Source organism: Onthophagus taurus, chromosome 6 (assembly GCF_036711975.1).
Source record: "Onthophagus taurus isolate NC chromosome 6, IU_Otau_3.0, whole genome shotgun sequence".
Lineage (NCBI taxonomy): Eukaryota > Metazoa > Arthropoda > Insecta > Coleoptera > Scarabaeidae > Onthophagus > Onthophagus taurus.
In genome coordinates this window covers 20,938,528-20,952,268 of record NC_091971.1, presented here as the reverse complement: position 1 = coordinate 20,952,268, position 13,741 = coordinate 20,938,528, and the positions used below count along the sequence as shown (strand labels likewise).

The 13,741-nt window shown below is 32.7% G+C and overlaps 1 protein-coding gene across 3 annotated transcripts in view; it reads left to right on the top strand.

Moving 5' to 3' along the window:
* The window catches only part of LOC111426445 (pseudouridylate synthase RPUSD2-like), a 235,226-nt gene that overhangs the window by 159,122 nt on the left and 62,363 nt on the right, over window positions 1-13,741 (top strand). For all 3 annotated transcript variants that reach the window (XM_071197032.1, XM_071197031.1, XM_023060975.2), the window contains exon 2: window positions 309-395. In XM_071197032.1, coding sequence (XP_071053133.1) covers window positions 309-395 — 87 coding nt within the window. The remainder of the gene's footprint in view (window positions 1-308; window positions 396-13,741) is intronic.

The following is a 13,741-nucleotide window of genomic DNA, read 5'->3' as shown; positions in this document are numbered from 1 at the left end:
TATAAATGTAAAGTGCAAATTAAAAATTTTTCATATAACGGATTATTAATCCGTTATATCGAGGTTTTACTGTATTTAAGAACGTTTAAATCCTTATATGATAATTTTTTTCTAACTTAAATTTTTGCCTTGACCTTTAAATCTTTCGTTCACTAACTTTTTGGTATGTACGTAATCGAAATGTCAGGGTCATATAATCACATCGTACGCTATAAATACATATGGGATTAATATTAGCGTTAGCAACTTAAAATTTAGATTTTTTTTTTGCTGTTGTAATAAACCTTGTTTTTTTCCTTCTTTTTTAGATCGGCGAAAAAGACAAAGGAAAGCTTACTGGTGGAACGGAAAAAAGAAAAGCAGACGATGGAGAGCCAAACAAAGATCTGAAAAAGGTAGGTTCAGTCAATGGAATTTCATTTAATTAAATTGGGAAAAAGATATAGTTTTGTTTATTTATTCCCTTTTGCGTTGAATTAAAAAGATAGGCGATTGAACGAAATACATTAAACTATTTAACAACGATTTAAAAGAATTTTTTTGTTATTTTTATTTTGTTGTGGCACAATTCGCCGAAAAAATAATTAAAAATTCCTAGCAAAAATGTTTTTTTTTTGGGGCAACAAAATTGACCTATATAACGACATACGCGCCGAAAAGCCTTGGTTATTTAATCTACAATTATACGGTCAACATGAATACAAACACGATACATTAACCCGTACAGATGCAATAAAAAATCGAAATAGCGAAACTCCAATTATCCCCTTTTCCATGGATACGGTTCCATCGTTGTGTCCCAGTCCAATGGTTTTCATCGACACAAAAAAAAGGTTTCCGTTATGCGGACTTTGAAGGTTCGGATGGTGAAAAACTATTACTGGAAAACACTCTCGATAAATACCGCGATAAAATCTATCGACGTTTGGTGTTCCGCTTTTGGTTTACCGTGATTTTCACATTGTTCCTTTCTTTCGCAACGATTCTTTCTATTTTTTTAAACGTGTCAAAGGATGTTCAAATCTCTTTTTGTATAATGAAACTTTTTTTTAATCTTCGTTTACTTTTCGTATTACTCTTTACAGTTGTATTATTTATTTCATTTGTCTTGCGCTTCTAGTTAAAGTTTTGTTGACTTTATGTGGCTAAATCTGCCTAAATTACTCCCGTTGTTTGCATGTTTAAGGATTTTCCTGTGTTTAACTTAAGAAGTACGTCTCTTGCGATAAAGCTATTTACCCATAAACTGGATTTTATGAAACTTTTTTTGATAATAATAATTTATGATATATTTAGATTGTGTTTAAAAGAATAAACTAATTTCCTTAAATAAATATGGTAGAAATGTAGAAGTCTAGACTTTACAGCTGACGAAAACGGATTGGAGAGCTCTTCGATTTGACATGTTCAACCATCCCGTCCATCTCAACGTTTGTGAGATACACTGTTAGTCCCAGATACCGTAGATAAAGGGTAAACACACATTTTGAACTCTTTGAAATCTCGCTTTGTAGATACCATCAATACATGAACCGTACAAAACATTCCCGTAATTAAAAATCGAGTGAACCAGCACATAACAGAAGCGTATTCGAAGTTGTTCCTTCTTTTTTTCAGAATTTACGTTTAATTGTCAACTGTAAATCCAATAAAAAAATATTAATAGTACTAGAGTATTATTAAACTTGAAATTTACGATAAAATAAAACAAAAAGGATAAAACTCAAAGGGAAAATACAAAATAAAAAAACTATTATAAAAATTGTTGCGTCTACGAAATCAACTTAATCGTTGCGACGCTGCCTTGGTCTTCCTTATATAATTCTCCCCAAAAGGCTGTTAACAATTTCAAATCATACTCAAACCAGCGTTTTCTTGGTTTGGAAGATCTTTCACAAAAGGGTTACCCAAGTTTTTGAGGCAACAGCTTTTTTATTTAATCCGAGCTTCAAAAGAAATTTCAAAAGTATTTCACATGCACTTTGTGAATTTGAAGCATCTAATGTTGAATGAGAAAAACATGTTTGCATCGACCAAAAATATACAATACGCTCCAATCGATATGCAACTTAGTCGACCAAACGAATGTATTACAAGCAGAAATATCCACTATGTTACAAAACAGATCAATACTTTCATCGATTAAATCCATTCATTAACCATATTACGTCCAGTTTCTTCTGAGAATGGTTGGAATCATCGGTTTTAATGCGAATTGTCAAATTATAGATAAAGAGTTAAAGCAATAAATCGACATTTCTTCTCAAAGGTTGTGGTTATAAATAAACTTGGTGTGACATGATTGTTTCTTCATACTGAGCAACACTAGTGGAATTTCTTTCCGATTCTTGCAAATCGTACCAACGACTGTATATTTTTCAAATCACGTACTAAACCATTCGTTGTGAAACAATCATAGCACGTGTTTTTCTACTTATTTAGCCTTAATACAAAATCTAAAGATTTACTCACATATTGCTGGTTTTGATGAAATGTGCTCTTTCCTGGAATGTGTAATCATTAAAGCCATTTATCGAAAAAGGAAGTGAATAGTTTATCTCCTCTATTGTTCCCTGTTTCAATCGCAAATGCTATAACAAAACTCCAACGTCAAAATCAGCTAATAGAAGCAATCAAATGAACGCCATACAAATTCGTCGTTTCGTAGCTCAATAAACAATAGGAATACGGAGAATGTGTCGGATATATGAGCAGCGGAAAACATTATAGGTCTTGACGCACCTTGTCTGGCAGTAATGAAAGTAGAACTGATATCAAAACAATACTTTAGTATTGTATTGTTTTGATTCTTCGGCAACAACACATCCGACTCTAAAACCGAAGTACCAGATAAGCCAAAAGGCAAAACTAAACGCGAAAAATTAATATGATTCAAATTTCGTTCACTGCGCCAAAATACTTTGTTTATTTGAACGTAAATAACAGATATATCATCAGTTATTATTGAAAATTGTGTCAATTTATCATAAAGCCTGGAACAAAGTGAAGTGATTCAAAATTCATTTTGGTAGGAACAACAAAAGATTGGTTGTGTTTTTTGTACTTTTCCATCACACATTACTTTGAAAGTTTTATGTGACTCTGCCATTCTACAGAATTCGATTACTTAGCGTTAAATATATCCAATATAACATAAATTTATTTTAAAATGTGTAGAACTTAAAATCTTATTTAAAATTGTACAAATCGAGGCATAGAGGACGTTGAGTGAAACCAAGAACGATGTTCAAATGTATCAGATCTTGCCAGATGTTAAGAGAATTTGGTGAATAATTAGTAGAAGTTCGGGACAAAGTTAAAAGATGCTTGGGATGACATTGAGGCTTTTTAGCGACGATATTGAAAGACATCAGGGATGACGTTGAGTATGTTGGGGCCGATATTGAATGATGGCCTGAATGATTATATAAAATTGTAGGGAATTGCAGGTTGGCACGATGTTGAAGAGTCAGAGATAATATTAAGAAATGTTGGGAGCATGTTGAAAGGGATAACATTGAAATGTGCCAAGAACGATATTTAAGGATAACCTAGACGATGTTGAAGTAATCGTGGAACGGTGTACTGGGATGTTCGGAGCGATATTGGTGGTTGTCAAAATCAATATTGTAGGATGTGTTGAGAGGTACCAGATATTATACAAAAGAATATCTCGGGTTGTTATAAATAATATCGCAAAATTCCCACAATATAAGAATAATATTGGATCTTTGAGACGATGGAGAGAGCTGACAGGGATAATATTGAAGGTTGTCTGGGACGATGTTGAGGAGTACCAGAAGCGACATTGAAAAATAGCCGTAAATATATTGAACGATAGGCAGGATGATGGAGAGGTATTCCAGGAGTGATAAGAAGGGATACCCGTTATGTTGAGGGTATTACAAACATAATTAAAGGATGTTTTGACTATTTTAAGAGATGCCAACTTGGCAAGATGATGTGAGGTACCAAAGGTAATATTAAAGGATGTTCGGAACGGTGTTGAGGGATATCTGATTAAATGTTGTGGGGATTCCTGGATGATAGCCGTAAAGATATTAAACAATAGCCAGGATGATGGAGAGGTATTCCAGGAGTGATAAGAGAGGTATTCTTATTGGATATGATTACGCATATCATTAATACATATCTCTTCGAAGCCGTTTTCCCTGACTATTGGAAAATTTCTATAGTCACTCCATTGCCGAAAGTTAACTCTGCTATGTGCTATACTGATTTTACAATTAGACCTATAACCATTTTACCTGCTCTTTCTAAAACACTAGAAAAAATAGTTTGTTCTCAGTTACGTGAACACCTATTGCTTTATGACATCATACCTGATAATCAGTCAGGGTTTAGACCGGGTCATAGTTGCAATACTGTACTAATGGATGTTGTGGACGGTGTGTTGCGGAGTGTCGACAAAGGAAATATGCATGCAATGATATTATTAGATTATTCCAAACCATTTAATATAATAAATCATCATTTGTTGTTAAACGTTATGCACTACATTGGTCTCGGTCAGACGACAATTGATTTTTTGAAACATTATCTTCTGAAAGGAAGACAACATACGAAAGCTAAAGGCTTATTATCTAAACCAGAATTTGTCTCTAAAGGAGTTCCTCAGGGCAGTATATGTGGTCCTTTGTTATTCATCATTTATAGTAGTATGTTTTACAGGGACTTGAAGCATTGTAAATACCATGCTTATGCTGATGATACTCAGTTATTAATATCATTTCCTCACAGCGAGACTAATGTTGCTGCTGTCAAAATAAATTCTGATGTGCAATCACTTGTTGACACTTCTGAGGCGCATGGCTTAAAACTAAACTACAGCAAATCTAATGTGATGGTATTTGGTAACAGTAATCATAGGAAATTTGTTAATGACAATCTTAAAATTTGTGTGAATAATCAAGAACTACAACACGTACGCACTGTGAAAAATTTGGGTTTGTAATAGATGATGATTTAAAATTTAATTCACATATAAATAAGCTACTATAGAAATCATATTGCGTATTAAAATCCCTTTATCCATATCAGCATGTATTAAATGAGAACAGTAAAAGATTACTGACTGATTCTTTGATTTTATCCAATTTTAATCACTATGACTCGGTCTATGGTGCTTGCATAACTGGGGATAATCGAAGACGGGTATACTGCGTCCAAAAATGGTTGCTTAAGACTAATTTATGGAATTCGAAAGTATTGCAGAATCTCACATAAGTTAAAAGAGTGTGGGTGGCTAAATATGTATAATAGGATCATTTTTCACAGGGGTAATAAATCTTAACAAGTAGTAACAATAAATCTTTCACTTATTGTGTGACAAACTTTTGGAATACCCTTCCTCGTTCATTAAAAATATTGAACCTGTCGAGTTTTAAATATAAACACAAGTAATATCTCTGTGAGCGACAGATGGAATCAATTTAGATTTTCTAGAGTAAAATTTTAATTTTTATTTGCTTTAATTGTTATTCATGCATTCAATTTTTGTTTTTTTTGTCTTATGCGCTATGTTCATTACTTACTTACAAGTAATATGTTGTGTTCATGGAGACTGGAGGAAGAGTAGACCTCACTACTTTGTGGTGTTGTCTGACCCAGCCACCTGTTAGCCTTTGCAATTTTGATGTAATTTTGTTTTTTTTTGTTTGTGTAACTTTATACTTATTTTTTATTATTATTATTGTTAAGGGATGCCCAGAATGTTGAGGGTATTAGAGACATAATTTAAGGATGTTTTGACTATTTTAAGAGATGCCAGGGACTACATCAACTTGGCAAGATGATGTGAAGTACCAAAGGTAATATTAAAGGATGTTGAAGGATATCTGATTAAATGTAGCGGGGATTCCTGGATGATGCTAAGAGTTATTTTGGATGTTATAGCGGGAAGACATGTTTAGGAATTTCAACGGCGACATTTTGATATGTCTTTGAAAAGACTTTGGTATGTGCCAAGACAGATTTTAACAGATGGTCGAGGCAATGTTGAGGTATTCTAGGAGCGATGTATGTGCGGAACGATATTTAGGACTATATTTAGAAGTGACAGGGATTGGGAAATGTCGACGACGATGCCGAGGGATAATATAAATGAAATTAAGTGTTATTCGGCATGATGTTAAGGAGGGCTACATTCTTATTCTACCACAGCTTTACTCTCAGCTTGGAGTTTATTTAGCAGATTGACACCTACGAGATTGGGATATTATATCTAGAATCAGAAAAACGTTTGCAATATTGAAACATGTGTATAATATTATAACCCTATTGTCTAGGTTGGGTCTAGGTTGAGTCTAGGATAGATAAACAAAATAATATTTGTGTTCACCAAGTACAGGTCAAGCTATATCATATCATCACTTTAAATAGAAGATGCTTGTAAGTCGCACCCTTTTCCAGGCCATCAACAGAATATGAGGCGGTGAAAAAATTAAAAGCAGAGACAACTAAAAGAGTTACTCCAACTAAATGGTTTCATATCAAAGGACATCCAACGGGTCGGTTTTTCTTTTATTGTAAGTGTTACAAAACATGCAGCCAGAGAACAGGAAAGAGACGATTGCAGTTAGAAATCGAACGACGAATAATTATGTTTAAAGAAATGAAGGATGTAAATACTGTTCAAGAAGGTTCCAGTATGTAGTTGTATTTGTTGACTATATTATTCTATTGTTTATAATGAATTTGATGTAGAAGTTTTAATTCCATACTCCGTGTTTGAGATTTTCATTATTGATCCTGGTTACCAAACTAATACATCGAAGTGTGTCAAAGGAATTGTAACTGGTTATTCCTTTTTAGTCCGTGCTGATTTTTATCATTAAGTGCTGATTGTTTAAATATTGTAAGAGATTCTGAATCTATCTAAGCGGTATCCTGTAACATCATCATATAAAAGTTAACTCGTCGTTCCATATAAATAATTAAATTTTCGTCCCTCCGCAGGATGTTTCATAAGCACTTTGGTAAACATTGTTCCACGTCAATGCTGACTAATGTCTAGATAATACATACATCCCTAGTAACAGGTTAACTGTCGCAGCAATTTTCGTAATACTGTCAAAATTGTTTTGTGACCCGTACGAAGTACACGATTAAATTTCTGTTTCAATTTAACAAGTATCATTGCAGGTACTCAACCGAAAACTCTTCACATGCTTCGTGCTTCTGGAAATTTGATGTGGGAAAATTAATTTAAATAAGTAAAACGTTGTTTAATAAATTTTGATTAAATTCTAGTTAGGTTTCAACAATACTTTTATACATTTTAAATGTATAAATTAACCGTATAAATTAGAAAAATTAGCGGCTAAAAAGATATGTTTATACTAACATTAAATCAATTTGCTATTTCAAAATTAAAATATAAAAGCTTTTTCAATTTGTCATGATCTATAATTCCTTGAGTTAAAAAGATTTGTTGCAGGCGTAAAAACTCGTAAAAAATGTTGCCAACGTAATTTTCCACTTCAAACACATTTAACCTCACGATATTCAGAATAATGTTGGAATTCCAAATTTGCTTCAGCAGAACGGTTGATTATTTAAAAAATTCTTCATGTTTATTATATATAATATAATTTTATTTAACTTTATTATTATGTTTAAACAAAGCTTAACTGACGTTCAAATATTACCTAACATTAAAATATAATTTAGGAATGCTTCATCAGCTTTCGTTTAACTTGTGTATGAAATAAACGTTGTTATCTGAAACTATCAACAGGTAATTTACACTTAATATACTTCATTCAACAAATAACTAGCGTCGGATTAGCAAATGATAAGTAAACAGCTTTTAAAACTTTTATGCATTGACCTAGTTAATATAACCAACAATAGTAATAACTAATAATTTAATTTGTTAAATATTTTATTTAGGATCTCGATATACATTACGATAATGCTGATTCATAACCTTAGCGTGTCACATGTTAAGGGACGCTTATCAATAAATATAAAATATACCAACATTAATTTAAAACTAATTCTGTTTTATAAGCGTTATTAGATTCGATATGACGGTAATAGATCATCAGATTTTATTATTGACTAATGAATCTTGTTAAGATTGAGATAAATTAACTTGACCCTAGTTGAACTTTATAAAACAGGTATAAATTACAGGTTCAAAAGGATTTTCAACGATTTAATTCAAAGTTCAAGTATTTCACGCTCGTGCTGGGTCATACAAATAAGTAATTTCGACAGAAAGGTGAACCTAGTTAAGGATGAATACAAGCATTTTGTGGTAGTCTCGCTCCAATCAACCAAACAATGCTATCGATTAAGTCAAGCAACGTAGTTGTCCTTATTCCATTCAACCCAGCAGAGTTGCTCTTCATTAGGCAAATGATGGTCCGCGCAACCCAATGCATTAATTTGTAGCGATAGAAACGTTTATTTTGAATGATACAGCGTTGCTTGTCTTTAATGATTTAAACATTGTTATGAAAGTAAAACAGCTACTCTAGGTAATATCATGCATAATGTATGTTTAATTAATAACTGCTTTGAAAATAAAAGAACCCCCACTTTAATTCATTTAGACCAGATAAAATTGTAACTGTAAATTAATTAACCGAAAAATACATAGAAAATAATAGCAGAAATAACCTATAAATATTTTCGAGTGTGCTATTTCCTAAACATAGATCACAACCTTAATTTCCACAAATTAAGTTAGGCAGTTAAAATTTCTGGAATAGTCCTTGCGCTCCAGATATTTCCTGAAGAGTTCCTAATATAAATAATAATATCAGGAGAAAATCCAAAGAGAAAGAAGCGGCAGAGAGATGTGCTAGAATAGAAATGCTACAAGCCAAACACGACAACTTTAATGTTCATAGAAAAGGGAGAGAGATAACGGGAACCTTTAGAAAACGACAGCAGATGGGAATCATGGACTCAAACGAGAAATTAATTATAGACAAACATGATATTAAAAACTAGTGGAAATTATATATGAAGCCGACTTTTCATGATCAAAAACCGGAAAATACGCAGCCTCAAAAGTAACACAACATACTGAAATATGAAGTAGAACCAGCAAAAAAGCAAATGGAAAGTAGAAAAATAGTAGGACCAGATAACATCGAGGCTGCATTTCTAAAACCACTAGACGAAAACTTTTTAACACAGTTTATAACTCAGGAAATATCCTAGAACAATGGCTACAAATCAGAATATATAGCGTTGCCCAAAAAGTCAGGAGCAAAAAAGTGCGGGTAATATCTTACTATCAATCTAATGGGCTATGTGCTGAATATGTTTTTTAAAACAACTCTTCAAAGAATATACAAAAGGTGCGAAGAACAAATATCAAACAATCAATTCCTCCACTCAAGTCCTAATCCAAAGATATAGAGATAAATTGGTAAACTGTAACGTATATGCTTGTCTAATGGATTACGAAAAACCGTTCGAGTTGGATGACAAAGACCTCAGCATAATTTCAAATCTCAACTGGAATAAAACTGCGTGCATGAGAGTTGATGGGGAAAGTGAAGATATTGCGTGGAGTTAAATAAGGCTCGGCAAGAATCTTTAACACTTGACGGAGTAAATTAAATTATTATATTTGCAGATGATACTATGGTGATGACAGTCAACAATATGAACTTAATATCAATGTCTAAGAAACAAAACAGATGATAATCGGCAAAGATAATATCAATGGGACGCACCTTTATATTAACGGGACTCGATTAGAACTTCACGCGTTCTAAGTACTTTTACCTGGAAACTATAATATTCTGAATGAGCAATGGACTAATACACAAAAAACAGAATAATATAGGAAAAGCGTTGGCACTTTTCAATAAAATGAGTAAATTTTGCATGCAATCCTGGATCTTGACAAAAGCCACAACTAAAAAACTGGGAGCCTTGAGATGTGGTTGTATACAAGTATGCTCAAAATACCGCGGACAGCTGACATGACGAACAAAAAAATTCAGCAAAGAATGAAGAAGGAATCGTAAATTATGTATACCATCAAACGCAGAAAACTCGAGTACCTGGCATTGTTATGAGAAATCAGATATTCCGTGCACCAATCCATAATGCAAGGGAAAGTCAAAGGAAAGTAGAGGATTCGGCAGAAGAAGAATCTCGTGGCTGAAACCTTAGAACTTGATTTTGGAAAACCTCAGCAGAATTGTTGCGAGGTGCTATCAACAAAATCATAATATAATTGCCAACATTCGAATCGAAGAGGCACCTTAAGAAAAAGAAGAGTACTAAATAGTCCATGCGTTTCAGGAGCATAGGTAGTAGCACAGGTACTATGGATATTCGAAAGCTCTAGAAAGCTAGTGTTGATTATATTTTGGTGGTTAAGAATATCGAATATATTTTATATGGCTTTTATAATTTACAAAAATTGAGGTTGTACTTCTTATGTAATAAATGACACACAAATGAATTTATGAGAAATTTTCTACATCAGCACCATTCTATATTACGAGTTCAATCTATAAATTACTATCTGGATCTAAAGTTATTTTGTTCATAGACGGTGTTATGAAAAATGTAAGATTTTCTTTCTCTTTCTAAAAGACTTCTCAGCTACATTGCAAAACAATAAAATAGTGGTATACAGAAGAATTACCGATATATGTTAAAACCAAGGCAATGCGTCCAGTTTTGCATGGCAATAAGTTGATATATGAATATCCAAAACAACTCAAAAATGTGCTCATTTCAAAGAAAACCTATTTAAATTCTAAACACACTTGTGAACTTAAAAATACCTTGAAAGGAACTAGAATAGATTACAATAAATTTGAAAAAATAACAACTTAATATGAACAGGTACAAATACTTTTTTATAAAGAAAGAAAAGGATCAAAAAATCTAAATTAAAGAAAATCCTAACATCATACTAGTATGAAAGTTTATGTTCTCTACGAAATTATTTGCTTTACAAAATTGCTGTTAGGATGCATAAATGATACAAATCTATAAAATTTCTTTTTGCTATGACCTTACAGAAATACTACCACAATAAATAGGTATTTAAGAATAACTAATTCCATATAACACTCAATAAACAGCGGCTTCCATCATTTTAACACGCTAGGTCTCATGCATAAATGGGCGGGTTATTTATTTGAAATTGCACTTAATAAGTGCAACATTTATGACTCAACTTAGTAACCCTCAAACTACATCTATATTTATTGTGCATAGATGAGCAGATAACTAAATCATACCTCCCTCTTTTAAAAATAATATTAGTAAAACATTTTCATTTCAACTGGTTTAGCTATGTGTTTAAGGTAGCCAGAGTACAAATGACTATAAAGAGAATTAACTCGAATAAATATTCATTGTCGGTAATTTTTATGATATCAACCAATCCTTTTTATGTTTATCGCAAATGTTCTCTAAAAGCCATCTCATCAAATACTAATGACCCAACCCAATGATTATTGACCATCGTGGTCGATTATTTCACCATTGGATGAAATTGTATCTAATAGCGTCATTAGTGTACTACACTATAATTTTGTTAAGTGCGACAAATACGTCATCTACGTTTTCCTTTACTTATGTGAGAGAATATGCAAAAGCGAATTTTTCATTAGTTAGATAAAGATAAACAAAAGTTATATTTTAGTGACCCTAATCGCCTCTTTGATGAATCTATGGTATTCTGAATTCTCCTAGCAGAACCTAAGCGGGTGCAGCCCATTATAAACTTTAGTTCTAAATCGGTGAATAGAAAATATCACTTTACCTAAACATACATAGAACCTTTTCCATATAAACTTATACGTTGCCTATTCCACATAGCTTATTGGATGTTTCAGCCATATTTTGAAAATACTTCAATCTGTAATCAATGAGTACTTAAGAAGTTAAGTATTAAGTGTTTTCGGTTTCCAAATCGGTTAGTCAAAGTATTTTGGTATGCACCTCGTTATGTGAGCAGAGCAATCAACTCTGCTACTACATATTGCGCCTATCAAAGTGAATACTTCTCTTGCAGTGTCTTTGTATAATAGTACTCGAGATCACTAGCGTTCTGGGTACTATGTTTGTCACCTACTCCTCTCGTTATATCTTGAAGATATTATCAGATATAAAACAGTTTCATTCAAATCATGTTATCCAAATCACTTGATGTGTAGCTTAACCGCACTTTATTTTTGATAGTCTTAATTAGAGCGCCTTGTCTGCAAGAGACTTCGGCTGCTATATGTTGTGTTAAGATAAACTTCGGGCTCAGTGTATCTAGAAGTAGTCTAAATAGTAAACTTCACCAAAATACAAAAATCTTTGAAATATAGATGAGAAAATTATACGAGAGGATACTTCGTCTGTAGCAAGGAAAATAAAAAATCGTTAATGACATCTCATTTTTCAACTGTACTGTTAAAATTACCAGAAATTGGAAAATAAGCAACCAAAGGTGCAATAGAAAATTGGTAGTCCTTGCGACAGCTATAAATTGGAGAAATAATAGCGGAAACTGTCTTTAATGGGACACTATGTCATACGACTAGCGAAGTTTTTCTAGGAAGAGCAGTTCCACTATATTTGCATTTAAAATGTTATTGCGTATTAATTTCGCGTATTAAATTACGTATTATGTACACTCAAAATCGAAGCGATGAAGAGAACTGATTTGTTTACGTTTATGCTATATAGATTGCCATCTTAACTTAATTGATAACTCAAGTTTTCGCATGTAAGAACTTTATGTTCATGTAGAAAATTTGATGTCAATTATTCCATTAATTATTATTAATTATGAGGTTCTATTGTTATGGAATCTCACTCTAGGCAAACTCATAAGATTATTCTATGCAGATAACCCTAAGACATTTCGAAAAAAAAACGGAAGGTGAATAAATACCTTCTGGGATTTAACATTCAAAATTTTTCTGAATATATTATATATATGCCGTGTTACGATCAGTGATAACTTATGGCGCTCAATGTATAGAATTAAACACAAAGAATTGGTGTATGCCATTACTCTACAATATGATACTGCAACACTACAATATATCTTGTGCAATATTGTATGTATCAATGGTAACGTTTCAGCTTCAAGCAATCTTAGGGTAAAATATCGAAATCATATATCTAATTTTTTTATTTATGTAAGGTCGGTTTCGACCAAGGCCGTACAATTGTTCCCACATCAATATAAAACTAGTTAACATGTGATGTAGCGGCTCAGATGCAAGCGACCTCGGCTTAAACGAGAACGAACAATGTATGCATTTCCATGTATGCACCTTGGTCACCAATTGTGTATCAATTATAGCACCTCAGCCGCAACCGACCAACTTAATAAGCATATGCTATCTGATGCAATATTGTATCTATGTGGCATCAATGGTGACCCTTCAATAGAAGCCGATACCAGGTTAATAAAGCGAAATTATTCATTTTCTGTTATAATTTATAATTTAGGTGGTCGCATTGGGAGCAAAGTTTCTTTTATCTAATATTCGGCGTTTTGTCTAGTAGGTTGAGATTATCATCTCTGTAGTTTTTCTAGCATCTACTGTCATTAAATGTTAAGAGTCCTCACGTACTAATAGCTATTAGAACCTATTCTTTCTTTTACATATGCAGGTTATGAATCGTAATTCGTATGTTGGTGTCTTCAATTTTGTATTAGCCGAAGTTTAGATTACAAGAAATAGAGTCCAACGACGCCCCAGGAGATACCCCTTTCCTTTTTTTC